This window comes from Myxocyprinus asiaticus, chromosome 30, assembly GCF_019703515.2.
Source record: "Myxocyprinus asiaticus isolate MX2 ecotype Aquarium Trade chromosome 30, UBuf_Myxa_2, whole genome shotgun sequence".
In the NCBI taxonomy this organism is placed as follows: Eukaryota; Metazoa; Chordata; class Actinopteri; order Cypriniformes; family Catostomidae; genus Myxocyprinus; species Myxocyprinus asiaticus.
The window spans coordinates 1399454-1422626 of NC_059373.1; the positions used below are offsets into that span (position 1 = coordinate 1399454).

At 39.1% G+C, this 23173-nt stretch overlaps 1 protein-coding gene across 1 annotated transcript; it reads left to right on the forward strand.

Annotated features, from left to right (window-relative positions):
* Positions 1-1354: 1354 nt before the first annotated feature.
* On the forward strand, positions 1355-21823 carry ppp1r18 (protein phosphatase 1, regulatory subunit 18). Its single transcript, XM_051664761.1, has 3 exons — positions 1355-5140; positions 20598-20817; positions 21653-21823. The coding sequence occupies exons 1-3, from the start codon at positions 1370-1372 to the stop codon at positions 21670-21672; spliced, it is 4011 nt and encodes a 1336-aa protein (XP_051520721.1). The 5' UTR covers positions 1355-1369; the 3' UTR covers positions 21673-21823.
* Positions 21824-23173: the final 1350 nt, after the last annotated feature.

Sequence of the window (23173 nt, forward strand, 5' to 3'; positions counted from 1 at the left end):
AATTTGCTTTTACATTATATTATATACTGATAATGATAACCTGTGATGATCTGATGTGATTTCTGTCAAAAGTGATTAATCAGGACTGTAATGTTGAGCTGGTGCTGGGTGTTATCTAAGAGCTGATGTTTAATTCCCGTGAGTCCGTTCACCTCGCGTAACTCTCCCGTTAATGGCTCCGGTGTTCGGGGAGGGATGTAGAGGAGGAGGGTGGCAGACGGCAGTCTTAAAAGTCTTTTCTTAGGCAATATGGGGCATGTGTCCTGCTGGAGTTTAATGTAATTATGGGATTACAGTACTGTGCCACTAAAGCCAGTAACATTTACTACAGCCAGGCTACGATTCACAGGACTGAAATACACTTCACAGAATGACTGAAATGTGAATAAACAAAAGGCTTATTGCTATAAACGAAGTGTTAGGAAGGTTGCTGCTTCCCTTTTGCATGGATTGAGGGAACTGATAGGACCTCTGGTGCCTCTATTTGGAGTTACAAGGATGGAAAAGATGAGCGTCGAGGGAGTGGAAAGGAGGAAAACTTTATTCCAGTGAATTGGGAATCCAGACTTCTAGCTTAACCTTATCAGAAGCAGTAATACCTATGGAGGGTTGGTAAGAAAATATTATTTATTATTATCTTGTAAATATTGTCTCTTTAGAACATGTCATCATATCAAAGTAAATTAATAAACTTAGAATCATGAGAGAGGATTTTCCAACAGTGGCTCTTGTCCCTTTTGTCCCCCAAAAGCTTGTAACATCTCAATTTAAGGGGCAGGAATGACTTTATTTTAGCAAACCACTCTTTGTTATTAATTTTACTCATTAAATGTGTTGCATGTGACCGGAACTCTACTAAAAATGTCTGAATGTCAAAATAATAATAACAACAATTAATTAATCTGTATAAATGTCTGTAAAGCTGACTTGACTTACTTTAGCATGTTAGCCTATGACAACCAAAAAAAAAAAAAAAAAAAAAAAAAAAATCAAATTTTTTCCCCTACATTTTGAATGCTATATTTATTGTTTTATAGTTTAAAATCTTTCAAACTAATTGTAAAATGTTTTGCTTGAAAAGTGTACTTGTGCTATCTTTAAAATAAATCTAATGCAATTATATTTGCAGTAAACAGTAAGTGTTCAGAGCAGCACCCCAGGGCCTATTTATCTGTTTATTGAGTTTATGAGTTTGTGACAGCATGTGTATTTCAAAGAAAATAAAAAAAGCTCCTTCTGTTTGTTAAATAATCTAAGCAGATATACTTTGTTTTTATATTTGATTGAACAGGCCTCTTAGATGTCCCTGAAGGAAAACACAACTTTTTGATCAGTAAAACAGCACTGTTTCATCAAGTACTGCTTAGTGATGTCTCTGTCCGCCCTACCGGAATGGAAACTTCTTCTACTGGAGCGAAAGAGAAGAGAGGAAGAGAAGAAAGAGAGAAGAGAGAGAGAGGAGGAGGAGAGGTTGGCAAGCATGCCTGCCTGGAAGCGAGGGCTCATCCAGAGAAGGAGGGCGAAGCAGGATGAAGAGAGAGAGAGGGAGAGAGACAGAGAGGGAGGACAACTTACATCAGATGTCCTGGGAATCACAGAGGACATTGTGACCGAGCAGCTGGACAATAAGCTTACATTCCATCTCCAGACTGACCCTGGGTCCATAGTGCAAAATCAGGTATCAAAAGAAACCATCAGCCCCATCCGACATAACCCCTTCATCCGCTCTGAGAACAGCTGGAGGAGGGACAACAGGAAAGAAGTAATCACAGATGAAGAAAATTATAATAAAAAGGCAACTAATAACATGGGGAGAGAAAGAAATAGGGAAACAGAGAAAGAAGGAGGTAGATGTCAGGAGAGGGAGTTTTGGAGAGGAAGAGAAAAAGAGATGTGGGTGGAGAAGACAGGAAATAAAAGTGAAGGAAGAGTAAGTACTGGGAGAGAACAGGTAAAAGAAAGCAAAGAGGTAGATGGTAGCATGTCTCTCTTTCCACCAGTCACAGGTCTTTGCACTATCAATGCAGACAACATTATTATCATTGAGAAAGACAAAAATGATGGGGAAAGACTGGAGAAGCAGGAGAACACTAGAGAGAAGGAAGTGCAAGAGGAAGAGAAGAGGTTGAGGATGGATTTGAGGGAGTTTCTGGCTGGTGGAGGAAGCGTGACCGAGATTAGGGCATCAGAAGTTCTGATTATTAAACCACCCATTACAGATGGGAAAAAAGGAGAAGACGTTACTGTGATGCAAGAGAGAGGGAGCAGCGAAAAACTCATAGTAGGGAGTGAGAGAAATAGAGGGAGACAGAGCATATGGACAAAAGAGATAAATCAAGTTCCAGCTTGTGAGACCTTGACATCAAGGACAGTCATTCAAAGAGCTGAGAGAATCCCGAACAATAAGAATAGAGAAGCTGCAGAGTGTAGTGGTCGAGTCACTCAGCTCCTTAGTAAGTTCGGGGAACACCCCAAACCCCCAATGCGGTCCAAGAGCACGGACTGCTTTAACCGGCCAGGCAAGAACCGGGCCAGATACAGCACAGGAGACCTGTTTGTGCAAGAGAAGCAGAGTAAAGAGGAAGAGGAGACAAGGCCGACATTCAGAGGAGTTCCCAAACGTTCCTTCAGCTTCTCTGACTGTGTAGTGTGCCACCAGGAGAATGGAGAATGTGAGGAGGAGCAGGAGTTTAAGGTGGTGGAGAGGACGTACTCTGACCGCAGGTTCAAACCACATGTGATGGTAACGAGCACCGAACAAGCAGAGAGTGAACCAAGAGTCACAATACGATGGGGGCGGCCCAAAAATGAAGAACAGGAGGTGTTGCATGTAAAAACACACAGAGAGAGAAGGGTGAAAAAAAAAAGGAATGACTCTGTTTGTGGAAATATGGAGGAACAGATGTCAAGTGCAGACAGACAAGAGGGCTTCACTGTGGCCTCCATCGAAAACCCAGAGGGCATCATGTTTGCTTGTCAAATTCCTTTCAAAGAGGACAGGGAAAGAAGCTTAGAAAGAGAGAGCAAGAGAGTGAGAGAGGGAAATGAGAGTGAAATACAGAGAGACAAAAGGAAAGAGAATGAGGTAGAGGGAGTGGAATGGCAGACATGCAAACTGACAGAATTACAAACTGAGGCAAAAGCAAAATCCAAGAGGAAGTGGAATCAGGAGCAGGTAACTGTGGCCTCAGAACAATTCCATGGTGCATTTATTCCACTTGCAGATGACAGCACAAATTACAACACAACCATAGATTACTCTACAGACACCCAATACCAAGAAGTCACCACTTTCTCTGTGGACTCCAGTATGCTGTCTTCAGGTTATTGTGGACAAAAACAACTCTCAGCCCAAGCCGTTCTCTCCTTGCACACAGATGATCTGCTGCGTAAAATAGGACACATCCAGATGGACAGAGATCTCAAGAGGTCAAGGCAGAATTTGTCACCTGGAGACACAGATATAATCTCTAGTGAAATAAATGAAAATCTGAACACTTGTCGCACTCAAAAAGAGCATCAGCTGTATCAGAATGTATCAAAACAAGCCCCTGAGGAAAGTAATTTTACCTCCCAGGCCACTCAACAGATTCAGAGCAAATCCTGCACCCAGGAGGAAGTCACTATCCCTAGGACAGTGTTTTATGGAGTAGATGTATCATCAGAAAGGAGGTTGAGTCACCCTGCTGAAGATGGACAGATTGCAGGTGGAGGAGGAGTGGAGAGGAGAGGGAGCTGGAAGGCTGGGCGACCTCTGACCCGAGTGGAGTCTCTGAAAGAGAGAATCCGCCAGCAAGAGGAGGAGAGGCAAAGAAGTAGAGAGGCAGAGGAAAGAGAGAGGAAAAAGGCTGAAGTGATGGACTGCAGAGAAGAGGACAGGACAGAAGTAGAAGGAACTGTGAGAGAAGTGACACAGAATCGACAGAAAGAAAACACATTACAGACTCTCAGATTGTTTGACGTCACACAGGAAGTTAGCGTGGCAAAGTCAAGCCCTCAACTTCCTGTTCCTGTTTCTCTGTTGCAATCAGCCTCGAAAGAAAGAGAAGTCAGGGAGATCTCCAGAGACGTATCTGAGCGTGACATTTACCCCATAGAAACAGGGAGAGAGACAGCACACCATGTAGAGTGTGGAACATTTGGCATTTGGAGAAGACAGAAAATTGACAGAGAAGACGAAAGAGAGAGAGAGGAAGAGTTGTTAGAAAAAGACTATCTTCCTCCCTCTCTCTCTCCCTCCCCACCTCTTTCAGACTTACTAGACACCATGAGTCGGATCTATAACCTCAAGACAGTGGGCTCTAGGAATGCAGTGTGTATCAGCGAACGGACCACTGATATTCCAACACACAGTGGTAAGATACAGGGGCAATACAACCCCATTGGACACACACCATCTCTGGACATTCTGCCAGAAACTGCCAAACTGTGGAATCATGAGATGGTCAAAGATGGTGACACAACTGAGACAGTGGATTTGACAGATGTTCAAATGGTACAGTGTCATGTGGAACGGCTACAGCTTAAGGAAAAGGAAGCAGAATATGTTTCCCGCAACATCGGAAAGGCACAATCGAGCGTTCAGAGCAGTCTGGCCACAGAACAGGAGATTAGAAGGCCCGAAGGTCAGAAGAGACCAGATATTCTCAGAGAGACACAAAAATCACAAACCCCTACAAGCCCCAGATTTCCACAAGCCCAACAGAAAATCCAGAAGTCTCATTCCAAACCTCAGCAGCTCAGGTCATTCACAGTCAATGCCCAGAACACACAATCAAAAGAAAATTCTCTAAAGCCCTCAGGACAAGGCAACGGTCCTCTATCATCTTCCATCTCCTGCACCCCATCTCCATCCCCCTCTCCACCTCTCTTTTCCATCAGGAGTGCCTCAGGTGGTCCAGGAAAGAGAGGAACTACCATCACAATTACCCCCAGGAGACCTGGAGGAGCATCCCCTTCTGGAGGGACCCCCTCTCCCTCCAGAGCAGAGCCCCAGGGCCAAGCACACAAACCAACCTCCAGTGGCACCAAAGAAGCAGGGAAAAAGAGGTATCCCACAGCAGAAGAGATTGAGGTGATTGGAGGGTACCAGAACCTCGAGCGGTCGTGTTTGGTAAAGAGCAGAGGGACACCGAAAGCTGTGAGTAAATACATCTGGTTTTGCATGACATTAACAATGAGATGCTGTGCTAATAATATCAGAGGAAGGCAAAACTGAGCAAAACGTACTACAATGAGATCCTAAGATATTTATATTTATAAGTCAGTTTTATTTATATAGTGTTTTTCACAATACAAATTGTTTCAGAGCCACTTTTCAGAAAATATTGTCTCAGTGCCCTCAAATGAGCAAGCCAAAGGCTCTCTAAAATCCCTAAATATTTTGGGTTATGGTTTATTGGGGATCCCTCTTTGTAAAGATGACAATGACCCAAGACGGGAATCAAAGTGTGTGATCTTTCATTAGTTGGGCCAAAACATCTCTGTCGTCTTTGATGGTGACCAAAGCAGTTGCTCAGCATTAAGCCTGGATTAGGCTTATCTCTCATGCCATCATAGTTCACAGGTAAAGACACAACCTCTCAGATTCCACATTCAACTGCTGCGGGAAAAGAAGCAGCATCAGAAAATGCCTTTGCAAAATAGATGCCATCTTATTCATCATTATGCATGTGCATTTGTTTGTAGTTAATAAAAAGAAATTGCAGAACATGCCAACTGACAAGCTCTATATAATTGTCACAACATTTTATTTAATGAGTTTAGGGTTAACCACCAAGGGTTAACTACCACTGAGTTTAGGGTTACATAGGCCAAGTGGTTAAGGCAATGAACTACATCATGATGGGTGTTGTAGCTCAGTGACTAAAGCTTAGGGCTGGGTAATTAGTTGCTGGTTCAAGCCCCATAAGGTGCAAGCTGTGAACTATCACTATTGTGTCCTTGAGCAAGGCATTTAACCCTAGGTTGCTGTAGGGGGATTGTCCTTGTTATATGCTTACTTTAAGTCACTTTTTTGATTCATATAGTATTATTATACTTTTTCTCACAAGTTGTTGGCACAAGTGTGGTCACAAGTCATTTATGCTGGCAGTTGATGTCAGTGGGGTTGATACCCCCTCACTGCTCTGAATTGGGTCATGATGCTTTCTGGCGCCTCTCGAGCGCGGAAACCACAAACACAAGCATCTTTCTCTGCCTGGTCTGCACGCACACTGCCACATGCTTGTCGTCCCCTGACTGCCTTTGTCAGTTGTTCACCCCTTCTGATGCAGAAAACACTGACACACACAATCCTGGAAACTTTCACTTCTGTCAAACTCTGTATAAAACTTTTAGCAGAGTTTGCCATTTAAAATTTGTTTGTGAGAGACATTTGTTCTTGCTGTGATCTTCTGGTGTGTGGTTTTATGTCAGCACTTGTTCCCATCAAACAAATATTTTTGGAATAAGTGGGACATGGCAAACACAAAGAAAATCAGTAGAGCAGAAAGAGAGACAAAGGGGGAATGAGAGAATTTGGCAGGTTTCTCCCAGGAACAGAAGAATGACCTTTTAGTGTAGTTTGATTTTCACAGTGAGTTAATAGAGCAGAATGTTTGCATTTTGGCGATTAGTGTAACCACATACAGCAACTTCTGCCAGGATTTGGAGTCAACTGTACATGCAGTGAACACAATGATTAAAATGTGGATCTTTGAGATAAACCTGGACCACAAGCATTTGTGATAATTTATGTTTTAGAAGTCATAAGACCTCTCTTTGGCTACTTCCTCCTCAGTGCTGTCTCACTTCCTGTAGCACAGACAGAAGATAATGCATTAAACCAACAGCAGACTAACCTCATTTTATCAAAATCAAAAAATTCTAGCAGTCTACATGACTGACATTATCACATGTTTGTTCAGGAGGAACCAAGTTTAAATTGTTCTTCTTTACCACCTGTAACATCCCTGGATGTATTTATTTACATCTGAGTTTGTGGTGTGTGAATTGTCACTATTTGGGTGTGTTCTATCCGTCCACTTCTCCTATTGTCTCTCCCACTTTCCTCTGAGCAGGTACTAATTACTGCCACCTGTTTGCCATTACCATCGTGGCGTCCTGCCTGCTGTGATTGGCCGCTAAGGGGACTGTGGCTCACATAAAAAGGGAACGCAGAAGGCAAGAAGGGAGGCACGTGTTGGCAGCATTGGTTGTGAGCTGCTTAAAGAGGTTGTGTTGCGACTGCAAGCATAGAGTTGATCGTTTAGCCTCCACGGGAGTGTTTTCTCTCTCCTGCCCTGTCTCTTTCAGCTGTGCTGGTGTTAGTCTGTTGTTGACGAACTACATTCTTAATGTTCTCATTTATCTGTTATAATGTAGTTATCTTTTGTTAAGAGTTTTTTTTTTTTTTTTTATATTGGTAAATTTAGTAGGGAGGTGGGTGCTGATTTATTAAATGTTTTCTCCTGTTAATTCATAGAGGTTGGCAGGGAAGTCCTGAGTTTTTCTTTTGTGTTTCTTTTTAGGCAAGTTATTTTCCCTCTTAAGAGAAGATTCTTTGTTTTGGCTTATACCCCCTCCTGTCGTTTATGGTATTCCCATTATTGTTATACAAAATAAACAACTCAATATTTGAAATGACTGTTTATTCGTGTGTATGAAGTGTTGGGGCTGGAGACTAGAAATTAATTTCTTCCTCCATTTATTGATTTATTTAAATTCATTTTTACCTAGTTGCTCTCTCCCCAGCCCCTAGACAGGGGAAAATTGTAACACACCCCAAAGTTTAACCTAAAGTTCTTACATTTTATAGTTTCTCTACAGCATTTGTTTGTGTGTGTGTGTGTGTGTGTCTTTGCTTCATTACCCCAATTTGCATTTTGATTCTCATCTGATATTCTTCATAGTCCATAAATATTGTCTGTTTTATGTTCTACAACTGTAGAACTCCTTGAGTCTTGTGATCAGTTTCACTGATGGAATTAAGGGCTGTTTTTTAGATTTATAGTCTAATAGTCAGAGCTCCTCCTGAGGGACACAAATTGAGGTATAGTAGAACAGACTCCTGTGGTGTGTCATCTGTGGGCAGTTTGACGTCATTGCTGCTGGATTGACTTTGACTCCTAATCTCTCAGAGGGGGGTCATTGTACACTTACCTCATTTGAATCTTAAGCCACTATATGCCCCATGAGGGGCCCTTTCACTCTCGGTAATGTCTTTTTTTAAATTTTTTTTATGCGTTTTCTGCTATCACTTAGCTGAGTTTCTCAATGTGAATTTCATTGCAATGTATGTTGTACCATCTCTGTTCCCTTTCCTCTATGGTGTTAAGAGCTGAAACTGTCCCTTCTTTGACTCCTAAATCAACTGCTCTGAACCCACTCTTGTTTTTTTTTGTTTTTCATATTCTCTTCTATTTAACTTTTTGTATTGTATTCTTACTCTTGTGCACTTGACTATTCTGCATTTGATCTTCCAAATTTGACTTTCATATATCTTCTGCATCTCACTCTTCAACTTTTCTGTATTTCACTTTTCTGCATTTCACTCTTCAACATTTTACTTCTGTATTTGAATCTTCTGTTTTTGACTACAATATCCCTCTCTTCTATATTTGACCCTTCCGCACTTGACGCTTCTCACTCTTCTATATTTGATTCTTTCATATGTGAAGCTTCTGTCTCTCACTCTTCTACATTTGACTCTCCTGTCTCTCACTCTTCTATCTGACTCTCCTGTCTCTCTCTCTTCTATATTTGACTCTCCTGTATCTCACTCTTCTATTTGACTCTCCTGTATCTCTCTCTTCTATATTTGACTCTCCTGTATCTCACTCTTCTATCTGACTCTCCTGTCTCTCACTCTTCTACATTTGACTCTCCTGTATCTCACTCTTCTATATTTGACTCTCCTGTATCTCACTCTTCTATATTTGACTCTCCTGTATCTCACTCTTCTATCTGACTCTCCTGTCTCTCTCTCTTCTATATTTGACTCTCCTGTCTCTCTCTTCTATTTGACTCTCCTGTCTCTCTCTCTTCTATATTTGACTCTCCTGTATCTCACTCTTCTATATTTGACTCTCCTGTATCTCACTCTTCTATCTGACTCTCCTGTCTCTCTCTCTTCTATATTTGACTCTCCTGTCTCTCTCTTCTATTTGACTCTCCTGTATCTCTCTCTTCTATATTTGACTCTCCTGTATCTCACTCTTCTATCTGACTCTCCTGTATCTCACTCTTCTATTTGACTCTCCTGTATCTCACTCTTCTATCTGACTCTCCTGTCTCTCACTCTTCTACATTTGACTCTCCTGTCTCTCACTCTTCTATTTGACTCTCCTGTCTCTCACTCTTCTACATTTGACTCTCCTGTCTCTCACTCTTCTACATTTGACTCTCCTGTCTCTCACTCTTCTATCTGACTCTCCTGTATCTCACTCTTCTATCTGACTCTCCTGTCTCTCACTCTTCTACATTTGACTCTCCTGTATCTCACTCTTCTATATTTGACTCTCCTGTATCTCACTCTTCTATCTGACTCTCCTGTCTCTCACTCTTCTACATTTGACTCTCCTGTCTCTCACTCTTCTATTTGACTCTCCTGTCTCTCACTCTTCTACATTTGACTCTCCTGTCTCTCACTCTTCTACATTTGACTCTCCTGTCTCTCACTCTTCTATCTGACTCTCCTGTATCTCACTCTTCTATCTGACTCTCCTGTCTCTCACTCTTCTACATTTGACTCTCCTGTATCTCACTCTTCTATATTTGACTCTCCTGTATCTCACTCTTCTATTTGACTCTCCTGTATCTCACTCTTCTATATTTGACTCTCCTGTCCCTCTCACTCTTCTATTTGACTCTCCTGTATCTCACTCTTCTATTTGACTCTCCTGTATCTCACTCTTCTATATTTGACTCTCCTGTATCTCACTCTTCTATATTTGACTCTCCTGTATCTCACTCTTCTATTTGACTCTCCTGTCTCTCTCTCTTCTATATTTGACTCTCCTGTCTCTCTCTCTTCTATATTTGACTCTCCTGTCTCTCTCTCTTCTATATTTGACTCTCCTGTATCTCTCACTCTTCTATTTGACTCTCCTGTCTCTCTCTCTTCTATATTTGTCTCTCTCTCTTCTATATTTGACTCTCCTGTGTCTCTCACTCTTCTATTTGACTCTCCTGTCTCTCTCTCTTCTATATTTGACTCTCCTGTCTCTCACTCTTCTACATTTGACTCTCCTGTATCTCACTCTTCTATATTTGACTCTCCTGTATCTCACTCTTCTATATTTGACTCTCCTGTATCTCACTCTTCTATTTGACTCTCCTGTATCTCACTCTTCTATATTTGACTCTCCTGTCCCTCTCACTCTTCTATTTGACTCTCCTGTATCTCACTCTTCTATTTGACTCTCCTGTATCTCACTCTTCTATATTTGACTCTCCTGTATCTCACTCTTCTATATTTGACTCTCCTGTATCTCACTCTTCTATTTGACTCTCCTGTCTCTCTCTCTTCTATATTTGACTCTCCTGTCTCTCTCTCTTCTATATTTGACTCTCCTGTCTCTCTCTTCTATATTTGTCTCTCTCTCTTCTATATTTGACTCTCCTGTATCTCTCTCTTCTATATTTGACTCTCCTGTCTCTCTCTCTTCTATATTTGACTCTCCTGTCTCTCTCTCTTCTATTTGACTCTCCTGTATCTCACTCTTCTATTTGACTCTCCTGTCTCTCTCTCTTCTATATTTGACTCTCCTGTCTCTCACCCTTCTGCACTTGACTCTCCTGTCTCTCACTCTTCTACATTTGACTCTCCTGTATCTCTCTCTTCTATATTTGACTCTCCTGTATCTCTCTCTTCTATATTTGACTCTCCTGTGCCTCTCACTCTTCTATTTGACTCTCCTGTCCCTCTCACTCTTCTATTTGACTCTCCTGTGTCTCTCACTCTTCTATTTGACTCTCCTGTGTATCTCACTCTTCTATATTTGACTCTCCTGTATCTCTCTCTTCTATATTTGACTCTCCTGTCTCTCTCGCTTCTACATTTGACTCTCCTGTATCTCACTCTTCTATCTGACTCTCCTGTATCTCTCTCTTCTACATTTGACTCTCCTGTATCTCTCTCTTCTATATTTGACTCTCCTGTCTCTCTCTCTTCTATATTTGACTCTCCTGTCTCTCACTCTTCTACATTTGACTCTCCTGTCTCTCACTCTTCTACATTTGACTCTCCTGTATCTCACTCTTCTATATTTGACTCTCCTGTATCTCACTCTTCTATTTGACTCTCCTGTATCTCACTCTTCTATATTTGACTCTCCTGTCCCTCTCACTCTTCTATTTGACTCTCCTGTATCTCACTCTTCTATTTGACTCTCCTGTATCTCACTCTTCTATATTTGACTCTCCTGTATCTCACTCTTCTATATTTGACTCTCCTGTATCTCACTCTTCTATTTGACTCTCCTGTCTCTCTCTCTTCTATATTTGACTCTCCTGTCTCTCTCTCTTCTATATTTGACTCTCCTGTCTCTCTCTTCTATATTTGTCTCTCTCTCTTCTATATTTGACTCTCCTGTATCTCTCACTCTTCTATTTGACTCTCCTGTCTCTCTCTCTTCTATATTTGTCTCTCTCTCTTCTATATTTGACTCTCCTGTGTCTCTCACTCTTCTATTTGACTCTCCTGTCTCTCTCTCTTCTATATTTGACTCTCCTGTCTCTCACTCTTCTACATTTGACTCTCCTGTATCTCACTCTTCTATATTTGACTCTCCTGTATCTCACTCTTCTATATTTGACTCTCCTGTATCTCACTCTTCTATTTGACTCTCCTGTATCTCACTCTTCTATATTTGACTCTCCTGTCCCTCTCACTCTTCTATTTGACTCTCCTATATCTCACTCTTCTATTTGACTCTCCTGTATCTCACTCTTCTATATTTGACTCTCCTGTATCTCACTCTTCTATATTTGACTCTCCTGTATCTCACTCTTCTATATTTGACTCTCCTGTCTCTCTCTCTTCTATATTTGACTCTCCTGTCTCTCTCTTCTATATTTGTCTCTCTCTCTTCTATATTTGACTCTCCTGTATCTCTCTCTTCTATATTTGACTCTCCTGTCTCTCTCTCTTCTATATTTGACTCTCCTGTCTCTCTCTCTTCTATATTTGACTCTCCTGTCTCTCTCTCTTCTATTTGACTCTCCTGTATCTCACTCTTCTATTTGACTCTCCTGTCTCTCTCTCTTCTATATTTGACTCTCCTGTCTCTCACCCTTCTGCACTTGACTCTCCTGTCTCTCACTCTTCTACATTTGACTCTCCTGTATCTCTCTCTTCTATATTTGACTCTCCTGTATCTCTCTCTTCTATATTTGACTCTCCTGTCCCTCTCACTCTTCTATTTGACTCTCCTGTGTCTCTCACTCTTCTATTTGACTCTCCTGTGTATCTCACTCTTCTATTTGACTCTCCTGTGTATCTCACTCTTCTATATTTGACTCTCCTGTCTCTCTCGCTTCTACATTTGACTCTCCTGTATCTCACTCTTCTATCTGACTCTCCTGTATCTCTCTCTTCTACATTTGACTCTCCTGTATCTCTCTCTTCTATATTTGACTCTCCTGTCTCTCTCTCTTCTATATTTGACTCTCCTGTCTCTCACTCTTCTATTTGACTCTCCTGTGTCTCTCACTCTTCTATTTGACTCTCCTGTGTCTCTCACTCTTCTATTTGACTCTCCTGTGTATCTCACTCTTCTATTTGACTCTCCTGTGTCTCTCACTCTTCTATTTGACTCTCCTGTGTATCTCACTCTTCTATTTGACTCTCCTCTGTCTCTCACTCTTCTATTTGACTCTCCTGTCCCTCTCACTCTTCTATTTGACTCTCCTGTCCCTCTCACTCTTCTACATTTGACTCTCCTGTGTATCTCACTCTTCTATTTGACTCTCCTGTGTCTCTCACTCTTCTATTTGACTCTCCTGTGTCTCACTCTTCTATTTGACTCTCCTGTGTATCTCACTCTTCTATTTGACTCTCCTGTGTCTCTCACTCTTCTATTTGACTCTCCTGTCTCTCACTCTTCTATTTGACTCTCCTGTGTCTCTCACTCTTCTATTTGACTCTCCTGTATCTCACTCTTCTATTTGACTCTCCTGTCCCTCTCACTCTTCTACATTTGACTCTCCTGTGTATCTCACTCTTCTATTTGACTCTCCTGTGTATCTCACTCTTCTATTTGACTCTCCTGTCCCTCTCACTCTTCTATTTGACTCTCCTGTGTATCTCACTCTTCTATTTGACTCTCCTGTCCCTCTCACTCTTCTATTTGACTCTCCTGTGTATCTCACTCTTCTATTTGACTCTCCTGTGTCTCTCACTCTTCTATTTGACTCTCCTGTCCCTCTCACTCTTCTATTTGACTCTCCTGTGTCTCTCACTCTTCTATTTGACTCTCCTGTATCTCACTCTTCTATTTGACTCTCCTGTCCCTCTCACTCTTCTACATTTGACTCTCCTGTGTCTCACTCTTCTATTTGACTCTCCTGTGTCTCTCACTCTTCTATTTGACTCTCCTGTGTCTCACTCTTCTATTTGACTCTCCTGTGTCTCTCACTCTTCTATTTGACTCTCCTGTGTCTCACTCTTCTATTTGACTCTCCTGTGTATCTCACTCTTCTATTTGACTCTCCTGTGTCTCACTCTTCTATTTGACTCTCCTGTCCCTCTCACTCTTCTACATTTGACTCTCCTGTGTCTCTCACTCTTCTACATTTGACTCTCCTGTGTCTCTCACTCTTCTACATTTGACTCTCCTGACTCTCACTCTTCTACATTTGACTCTCCTGTCTCTCACTCTTCTACATTTGACTCTCCTGACTCTCACTCTTCTACATTTGACTCTCCTGTATCTCACTCTTCTATTTGACTCTCCTGTCTCTCTCTCTTCTATTTGACTCTCCTGTATCTCACTCTTCTATTTGACTCTCCTGTGTCTCTCACTCTTCTACATTTGACTCTCCTGTGTCTCTCACTCTTCTACATTTGACTCTCCTGACTCTCACTCTTCTACATTTGACTCTCCTGTCTCTCTCTCTTCTATATTTGACTTCCATATTCAGTGGCATCTCATGGTCTTTATTTAGGGTGGGGCACAAAAAATAACTTAATTATTTGACTGATCTTGGAAACATTGACGAATAATTCCAAATGCCGTCCATCATTTTGACAGATAAAAAAGAAACAAGAAAAACATTTTACCCTAGTGCATTAGTTTTGACTTCACTCTTTGTCTCCCACATTCCCACTGCGCATGTGCACTGTTTATACCCTTGTATTAATATGCATTAAGATGCGTATTAACAGGCACCATCATTTACACCTGGTAATATGTGTCTCTTGTGTTTGGATTTTGAGTAGAGGGTCTCTGATTTCATGACTGCATACATCAGTCATTACTTCAGTGTGTTAATGCATGATAATAAACCACAAAACTGCATAACAAAAAGATAACATGAAAAAAGCAGTGCATCATTTCATCCAATTATGCATGCATTTAATATAAGCGCAAACATAACGTTTAGAGCAGAATTGTCCATTATTTTAGTGGAGTAACAATTAACTGAGCTTCACAGATGTGCTTCTCATGTGACACTTTATGTTTACATTAGGGACTACGAATTTCTGTGAACTTGTGCATTAACAGGCAAAGTATAAAAACCTTGTTTTAGTGCAGGTAGAAATGTCATCCTAGAACTCATTGGTTTTGCCGGACTCAAACACTGGGAGTCAAAAAATATATCATAAAAGCCTATCTAATGTCATGTATGTGCCATTATAATGGATGTTATACCCCTTAATGAACTAGTACTTATAAAATGAAAACAATACGACTGATAAAAATAGATCATGACAGAGAGTGACGAATAAAGACTTTTTTCTAGTGCAACCTCTGAACATGATGCCACACACAAACATCCCTAATAATTTAATCTCAGCGCGAAACCCCACTAACACTACATACCCATGTCAAAGCTCAGGTGACTGTGAAAGCAAACTATAACCATTGTGCTGTTGATTTTTTTAAATTTATTTTTTTTTACCTAATTTGGTGTTCCCGGTCATAAATGACCGGCCTATTAAAAATTGCTTATAAATATCTTATCGTTTTGTCAACTTGTTTTCTTTCAATTAGCACAGGTTTTGTATTTCTTTTTGGAGCTTATTGATCTATAGGCCTCATTGACCTGAGCTTATGCACCTCCATTTTTGAGTTAAGTTCCAAAAAGAAATACAAAAACTGTGCTAATTGAAAGAAAACTAATTGGCAAAAAGATCTAATACAATATTTGGTGACAATATAGCATAATGAGAGATTTATAAGCAATTTGTATAGGCTGGTTACACCAAAAGTCTAACCAAAGTCTAAAAAAAAATTATCAAACGTTTTTGGGGAAACTGTGATACCATGTGTGAGTAAAGTCAGTAAGTTTTAGTCTAATAGGATAACATTAACTAGCATTTGCAGGCAAAAGAAAATCCTCTTTGGGTCAAAATGACCGGAACACAACATGAAGGATAAATAGGCAAATCGTCAAAGGGTGTGCATATTATCTCACTAACTCAAATTAATATAACAACACTAATCAAAACAAAAGACTCCCAATATTAAGCAGTCACTGTAATCTAATACAAACCAGTGCATCAACAACACAACACCACAACGCAATGGCATACAATTCATTGAAATGATGAGCGGTGCGCTGTAACTAATCCAACCAGCAGCACATCAGGATAAAATTAGCTTTTAAACCTTACCAATGAAGTTCACTCACTACGCAGGTCTGCACACAAGAGCGGTTACATTCGAGGGCTCACGTCAACAGCTTGACATACATATTGATCAAAGCTTTTGATTGGCTCAGGGGCAAAGGCAAACGAGCCCTTCAGGCCATCATTAAATGCTTGCTGCACATGCGCATGACATTCTCCAGATCTCCGTTGATTAACACTGAGGATGAAAGGTCTAGCCCCATACAGAGCAAATGAGAATGGTTAAATTACTTTTATGCAACAGACCTTAATAATAATAATAGAATTTTTAAAAAGAATATCTACTTTTTTCTTGTATAATGGACATAAAACAAGTTTAAGTCACGGAAAATATATTATTTCTTAAAATTAATGTATGATGATGCCATGCAATTTGCACAACAGCGCCACCTCTGGTGGGTATTAGCCCCACTTGCCCCTTATATAGAGATGCCTTTGTCCATATTTGATACTTATGTATCACACTCTTCTATATTTGACTCTTCTGTATCACACTCTTCTACATTTGACTCTTCTATATTTGACTCTTCTGTATCACACTCTTCTATATTTGACTCTTCCGTATTTGAATCTTCTGTATCTCACTCTTCTATATTTGAATCTTCTGTATTTGACTCTTCCGTATTTGACTCTTCTGTATCACACTCTTCTACATTTAACTCTTCCATATTTGACTCTTCTGTATCTCACCCTTCTATTTTTGACCCTTCCGTATTTGACTCTTCTGTATCTCACTCTTCTACATTTGACCCTTCCGTATTTGACTCTTCTGTATCTCACCCTTCTATATTTGACTCTTCCGTATTTGAATCTTCTGTATCTCACTCTTCTATATTTGACTCTTCCGTATTTGACTCTTCTGTATCTCACTCTTCTACATTTGACTCTTCCGTATTTGACTCTTCTGTATCTCACCCTTCTATATTTGACTCTTCCGTATTTGAATCTTCTGTATCTCACTCTTCTATATTTGAATCTTCCGTATTTGAATCTTCTGTATCTCACCCTTCTATTTTTGACTCTTCCATATTTGACTCTTCTGTATCTCACTCTTCTACATTTGACTCTTCCGTATTTGACTCTTCTGTATCTCACCCTTCTATATTTGACTCTTCCGTATTTGAATCTTCTGTATCTCACTCTTCTATATTTAAATCTTCTGTATTTGACTCTTCTGTATCACACTCTTCTACATTTAACTCTTCCATATTTGACCCTTCTGTATCACACTCTTCTACATTTGACTCTTCTGTAACTCACCCTTCTATATTTGACTCTTCTGTATCTCACTCTTCTACATTTGACTTTTTCTTATTTGACTCTTCTGTATCTCACTCTTCTACATTTTACTTTTTCTTATTTGAATCTTCTGTATCTCACTCTTCTATATTTGACACTTCTGTATTTGAATCTTCTGTATCACACTCTTCTATATTTGACTCTTCTGTATTTGAATCTTCTGTATCTCACTCTTCTACATTTTACTTTTTCTTATTTGAATCTTCTGTATCTCACTCTTCTATATTTGACTCTTCTGTATTTGAATCTTCTGTATCACACTCTTCTATATTTGACTCTTCCGTATTTGAATCTTCTGTATCTCACTCTTCTATATTTGACACTTCTGTATTTGAATCTTCTGTATCACACTCTTCTATATTTGACTCTTCTGTATTTGAATCTTCTGTATCTCACTCTTCTACATTTTACTTTTTCTTATTTGAATCTTCTGTATCTCACTCTTCTATATTTGACTCTTCTGTATTTGAATCTTCTGTATCACACTCTTCTATATTTGACTCTTCCGTATTTGAATCTTCTGTATCTCACTCTTCTATATTTTACACTTCTGTATTTCAATCTTCTGTATCTCACTCTTCTATATTTGACTCTTCTGTATTTCAATCTTCTGTATCTCACTCTTCTGCATTTGACTCTTCCGTATTTGAATCTTCTGTATCTCACTCTTCTGCATTTGACTCTTCTGTATTTGAATCTTCTGTATCTCACTCTTCTATATTTGACTTTTTCTTATTTGAATCTTCTGTATCACACTCTTCTATGTTTTACTGTTCTGTATTTGACTCTTCTGTATCTCACTCTTCTATATTTGACTTTTTCTTATTTGACTCTTCTGTATCACACCCTTCTATTTTTGACTCTTCCATATTTGACTCTTCTGTATCTCACTCTTCTACATTTGACTCTTCCGTATTTGACCCTTCTGTATCTCACCCTTCTATATTTGACTCTTCCGTATTTGAATCTGCTGTATCTCACTCTTCTATATTTGAATCTTCTGTATTTGACTCTTCTGTATCACACTCTTCTACATTTAACTCTTCCATATTTGACTCTTCTGTATCTCACCCTTCTATTTTTGACTGTTCCGTATTTGACCCTTCTGTATCACACTCTTCTACATTTGACTCTTCTGTATCTCACCCTTCTATATTTGACTCTTCCGTATTTGAATCTTCTGTATCTCACCCTTCTATTTTTGACTCTTCCATATTTGACTCTTCTGTATCTCACTCTTCTATATTTGACTCTTCCGTATTTGACTCTTCTGTATCTCACTCTTCTACATTTGACCCTTCTGTATCTCACCCTTCTATATTTGACGCTTCCGTATTTGAATCTTCTGTATCTCACCCTTCTATTTTTGACTCTTCCATATTTGACTCTTCTGTATCTCACTCTTCTACATTTGACTCTTCCGTATTTGACCCTTCTGTATCTCACCCTTCTATATTTGACTCTTCCGTATTTGAATCTTCTGTATCTCACTCTTCTATATTTGAATCTTCTGTATTTGACTCTTCTGTATCACACTCTTCTACATTTAACTCTTCCATATTTGACTCTTCTGTATCTCACCCTTCTATTTTTGACTGTTCCGTATTTGACCCTTCTGTATCACACTCTTCTACATTTGACTCTTCTGTAACTCACCCTTCTATATTTGACTCTTCTGTATCTCACTCTTCTACATTTTACTTTTTCTTATTTGACTCTTCTGTAACTCACCCTTCTATATTTGACTCTTCTGTATCTCACCCTTCTACATTTGACTCTTCCGTATTTGACTCTTCTGTATCTCACTCTTCTATATTTGACTCTTCCGTATTTGAATCTTCTGTATCTCACTCTTCTACATTTGACCCTTCCGTATTTGAATCTTCTGTATCTCACTCTTCTGCATTTGACTCTTCCGTATTTGAATCTTCTGTATCTCACTCTTCTGCATTTGACTCTTCCGTATTTGAATCTTCTGTATCTCACCCTTCTACATTTGACTCTTCCGTATTTGACCCTTCTGCATCTCACGCTTCTACATTTGACCCTTCCGTATTTGACTCTTCTGTATCTCACTCTTCTGCATTTGACTCTTCCGTATTTGAATCTTCTGTATCTCACCCTTCTACATTTGACCCTTCCGTATTTGACCCTTCTGCATCTCACGCTTCTACATTTGACTCTTCCGTATTTGACTCTTCTGTATCTCACTCTTCTGTATCTCACTCTTCTGCATTTGACTCTTCCGTATTTGAATCTTCTGTATCTCACCCTTCTACATTTGACTCTTCCGTATTTGACTCTTCTGTATTTCAATCTTCTGTATCTCACTCTTCTACATTTGACTCTTCCGTATTTGAATCTTCTGTATCTCACCCTTCTATATTTGACTTTTTCTTATTTGACTCTTCTGTATCTCACTCTTCTACATTTGACTTTTTCTTATTTGAATCTTCTGTATCTCACTCTTCTATATTTGACTCTTCTGTATTTCAATCTTCTGTATCACACTCTTCTATATTTGACTCTTCTGTATTTGAATCTTCTGTATCTCACTCTTCTATATTTGACTCTTCTGTATTTCAATCTTATGTATCTCACTCTTCTGCATTTGACTCTTCCGTATTTGAATCTTCTGTATCTCACCCTTCTACATTTGACTCTTCCGTATTTGAATCTTCTGTATCTCACTCTTCTATATTTGACTTTTTCTTATTTGACTCTTCTGTATCACACTCTTCTACATTTGACTCTTCCGTATTTGAATCTTCTGTATCTCACCCTTCTATATTTGACTTTTTCTTATTTGACTCTTCTGTATCACACTCTTCTACATTTGACTTTTTCTTATTTGAATCTTCTGTATCACACTCTTCTATATTTGACTCTTCTGTATTTGAATCTTCTGTATCTCACTCTTCTATATTTGACTCTTCCGTATTTGAATCTTCTGTATCTCACTCTTCTATATGTTACCCTTGTATCTCACTTTCCTATATACATCTCTACTGTGTTTCCCTCTTTCAAATCTCACTCTTCTATGTTTGAATCTTCTGTGTTTGACTCTTCTGTTTATCTCACACTTCTGTACCACTGAAGCAATTGGCTTTAGTAAAATATAAGTCTCATGATTGTTTTCACTTCATTGGGTGGCATGTGTTGATGTGGGTGGGAATGTTCACATGTTTGTACACACACAGCTTGTCCTCTGTGTCTTAGCAGTCTGATAATTTTCAGACTAGATGAAAACAGAATGTAATGTATGTATCTGAAATAACTAAGTTGTGCTGTGGTATGACTGGGAATATTATTGAAACATTATCTTGGAAAACACTTTTGGACATTTCGATCTTCTAGCCATGCTTAGGACCTGGTTAGGGGGATTGGCATGAGATGTTATAATGATTTAATGTGTCTTTTCCGATTCTGCCTTTCCTCAAACTCTTTCTTTTCTATTTTTCAGGTGAAGGTGTGTTTCGATGACACTCAGCTGGAGAAAGTTTGTGAGTACCCTTCAGAGGACTGTGTGCTTGCATCCCTCCCCTGCTCTCCTCATCCAGGTCCAGAAGACAGGAGGGAAGAGGCCGAGGGACAGGAGGAAGATGATGATGAGGAGAGCGGAGCGTTTGTGTCCCAGAGTGGCATGAGTGTGTGCACAGGAAGGGTTAGATTTCTTAAAGTGGGTCAGTTCCCTCTCGAACACAATATCAAAATTAAAAAAGTAAACAAACTCTACAACAAACAAACCATGAGAAACAATGAATAAACTAAATTTTTTGTCAATTCTATCAGAACGAATGAAGCAATGGGTTTAGAATCTGATTTATACTGACATGTCACATCAGTGTCCTGTGACGTGCTATACTTCCTTGTTATACTACCATTTTAAACAACATTTGTCTAATTCTTGTTTAATAATTATTATACATGCAGCATAATGACCTCATATAAATTGAGAGACTACATGGAATATTTGTGCTTTTAAAAATGAATTTGTCACATCACAGAACTATTACATAAGATAAAATGTGAATAAAATGGTAAAAACTTGGAAGAAATGATGAGCGATCACAGTAACTAAAACATACACTTTCCCTTTTGCACATCTTATACATTCATATAAATGTTAACCCAACTTTTAACGTTAAATGAAGATGTCCATGTTATTTGTCAACTGCCCAAAATCAGCTGCATGTTGTGCATGTGTGTGTGTGTGTGTGTGTGTGTGATGTAAACTATTGCATTTGGGAGTTTGTAGAATAGCCCATGCATGTTTGCTTTACAAGATAAATACAAAGTTCTCATTAGACACTTAATTTCATCAAAGTTTTAGTACTGTCCTTATAGCGTTGCAATTATATCATGTTTGTTTGGTGATTAATATATGAAAGTTAAAATATAAATTGTCATTTTTTTAAATATTAATCACTATCATGTTTTTTCTTTGCATGATTTTATGTATGCCTGCTGCCATGATTTTGTTATTTCTTAGTAACTTTATGTCTCTTTCTTTTTCAGATGAATCCTGCAAACGTTAGCTGTCTGTCTGCATGATGAACAATGGTAACTTTTAGTTTTTAAATTAGTTTTTATTTAGTTCTGCTTTTCATGACAGGGGATAGAGAGACTTGACAAGAAATGCTCTTGAAAGCATCTTTAATTTGTTCACACATTTACAGAACAGAAAAAGTTCTGAAAATAAACTTTGATTTTATGCTGATTGTATACTAATGTGTGCAGTATTTTGAGTGCTGCTTTGATTCACAGAGTGATGTTCTCAGGTCCTACAGCTGAAGTCAGAAGTTTACATACACTTAAGTTGAGGTCATTAAAACTAATTTAACCACTCCACAGATTTAATATTAGCAAACTATAGATTTGGCAAGTTGTTTAGGACATCTACTTTGTGCATGACCTAATGACCTAATGACAATCAAACATAATGACCATCGATGGTCATTATGGCCAAACAGTTCAATTTTTGTTTCATCAGACCAGAGGACATTTCTCCAAAAAGTAAGATCTTTGTCCCCATGTGCACTTGCACACTGTAGTCTGGCTTTTTTATGGCAGTTTTGGAGCAGTGGCTTCTTCCTTGCTGAGCAGCCTTTCAGGTTATTTCGATATAGGACTCATTTTACTGTGGATATAGATACTTGTCTACCTGTTTCCTCCAGCATCTTTAAAAGGTCCTTTGCTGTTGTTCTGGGATTGATTTGCACTTTTCACACCAAACTACGTTCATCTCTAGGAGACAGAATGCATCTCCTTCCTGAGTGGTATGATGGCTGTGTGGTCCCATGGTGTTTATACTTGCGTACTATTGTTTGTACAGATGAACGTGGTACTTTCAGGCATTTGGAAATTCATCCCAAGGATGAACCAGACTCCACAATTCCACAGTTCTTTTTTTTCTGAGGTCTTGGCTGACTTCTTTTGATTTTCCAATGATGTCAAGCAAAGAGGCACTGAGTTTGAAGGTAGGCCTTTAAATTCATCCACAGGTACACCTCCAATTCAGTACACCTCCTATCAGAGGCTAATTGGCTAATTGTCTAAAGTCTTGACACCATTTTCTGGAATTTTCCAAGCTGCTTAAAGGCACAGTTAACTTAGTGTATGTACACTTCTGACCCACTGGAATTGTGATATAGTCAATTAAAAGTGAAACAATCGGTCTGTAAACAATTGTTGGAAAAATTACTCGTGTCATGCACAAAGTAGATGTCCTAAATGACTTGCCAAAACTATAGTTTGCTAATATGAAATCTGTGGAGTGTTTAAAAAAAGAGTTTTAATGACTTCAACCTAAGTGTATGTAAACTTCTGACTTCAACTGTAAGAGGATTTTGTATTATTTATAAATGAAAATAAAACCTGAGCGCTCTGTTTTGAGGAAAGAAAAGAAATAGGAATGTCACTTCTGGTCAAATTGAGCCATATTTCAAATATCTCTGTTTATTTTACTCTGAACTGCAGGTTACTGCAGGATACTGTCATTTGTAGAAGAGTTGACTCTTCCACTTTTTGTGAAAATAT

What these genes read in the sequence shown, in the direction of transcription:
- ppp1r18 (XM_051664761.1), top strand. Translation starts at nt 1,370, where the DNA reads ATGTCTCTGTCCGCCCTACCGGAATGGAAACTTCTTCTACTGGAGCGA. An exon ending in GCAGAGGGACACCGAAAGCT is followed by an intron (nt 5,141 to 20,597) that starts GTGAGTAAATAC and finishes TCTATTTTTCAG; the next exon opens with GTGAAGGTGTGTTTCGATGA. An exon ending in GGTTAGATTTCTTAAAGTGG is followed by an intron (nt 20,818 to 21,652) that starts GTCAGTTCCCTC and finishes TTTCTTTTTCAG; the next exon opens with ATGAATCCTGCAAACGTTAG.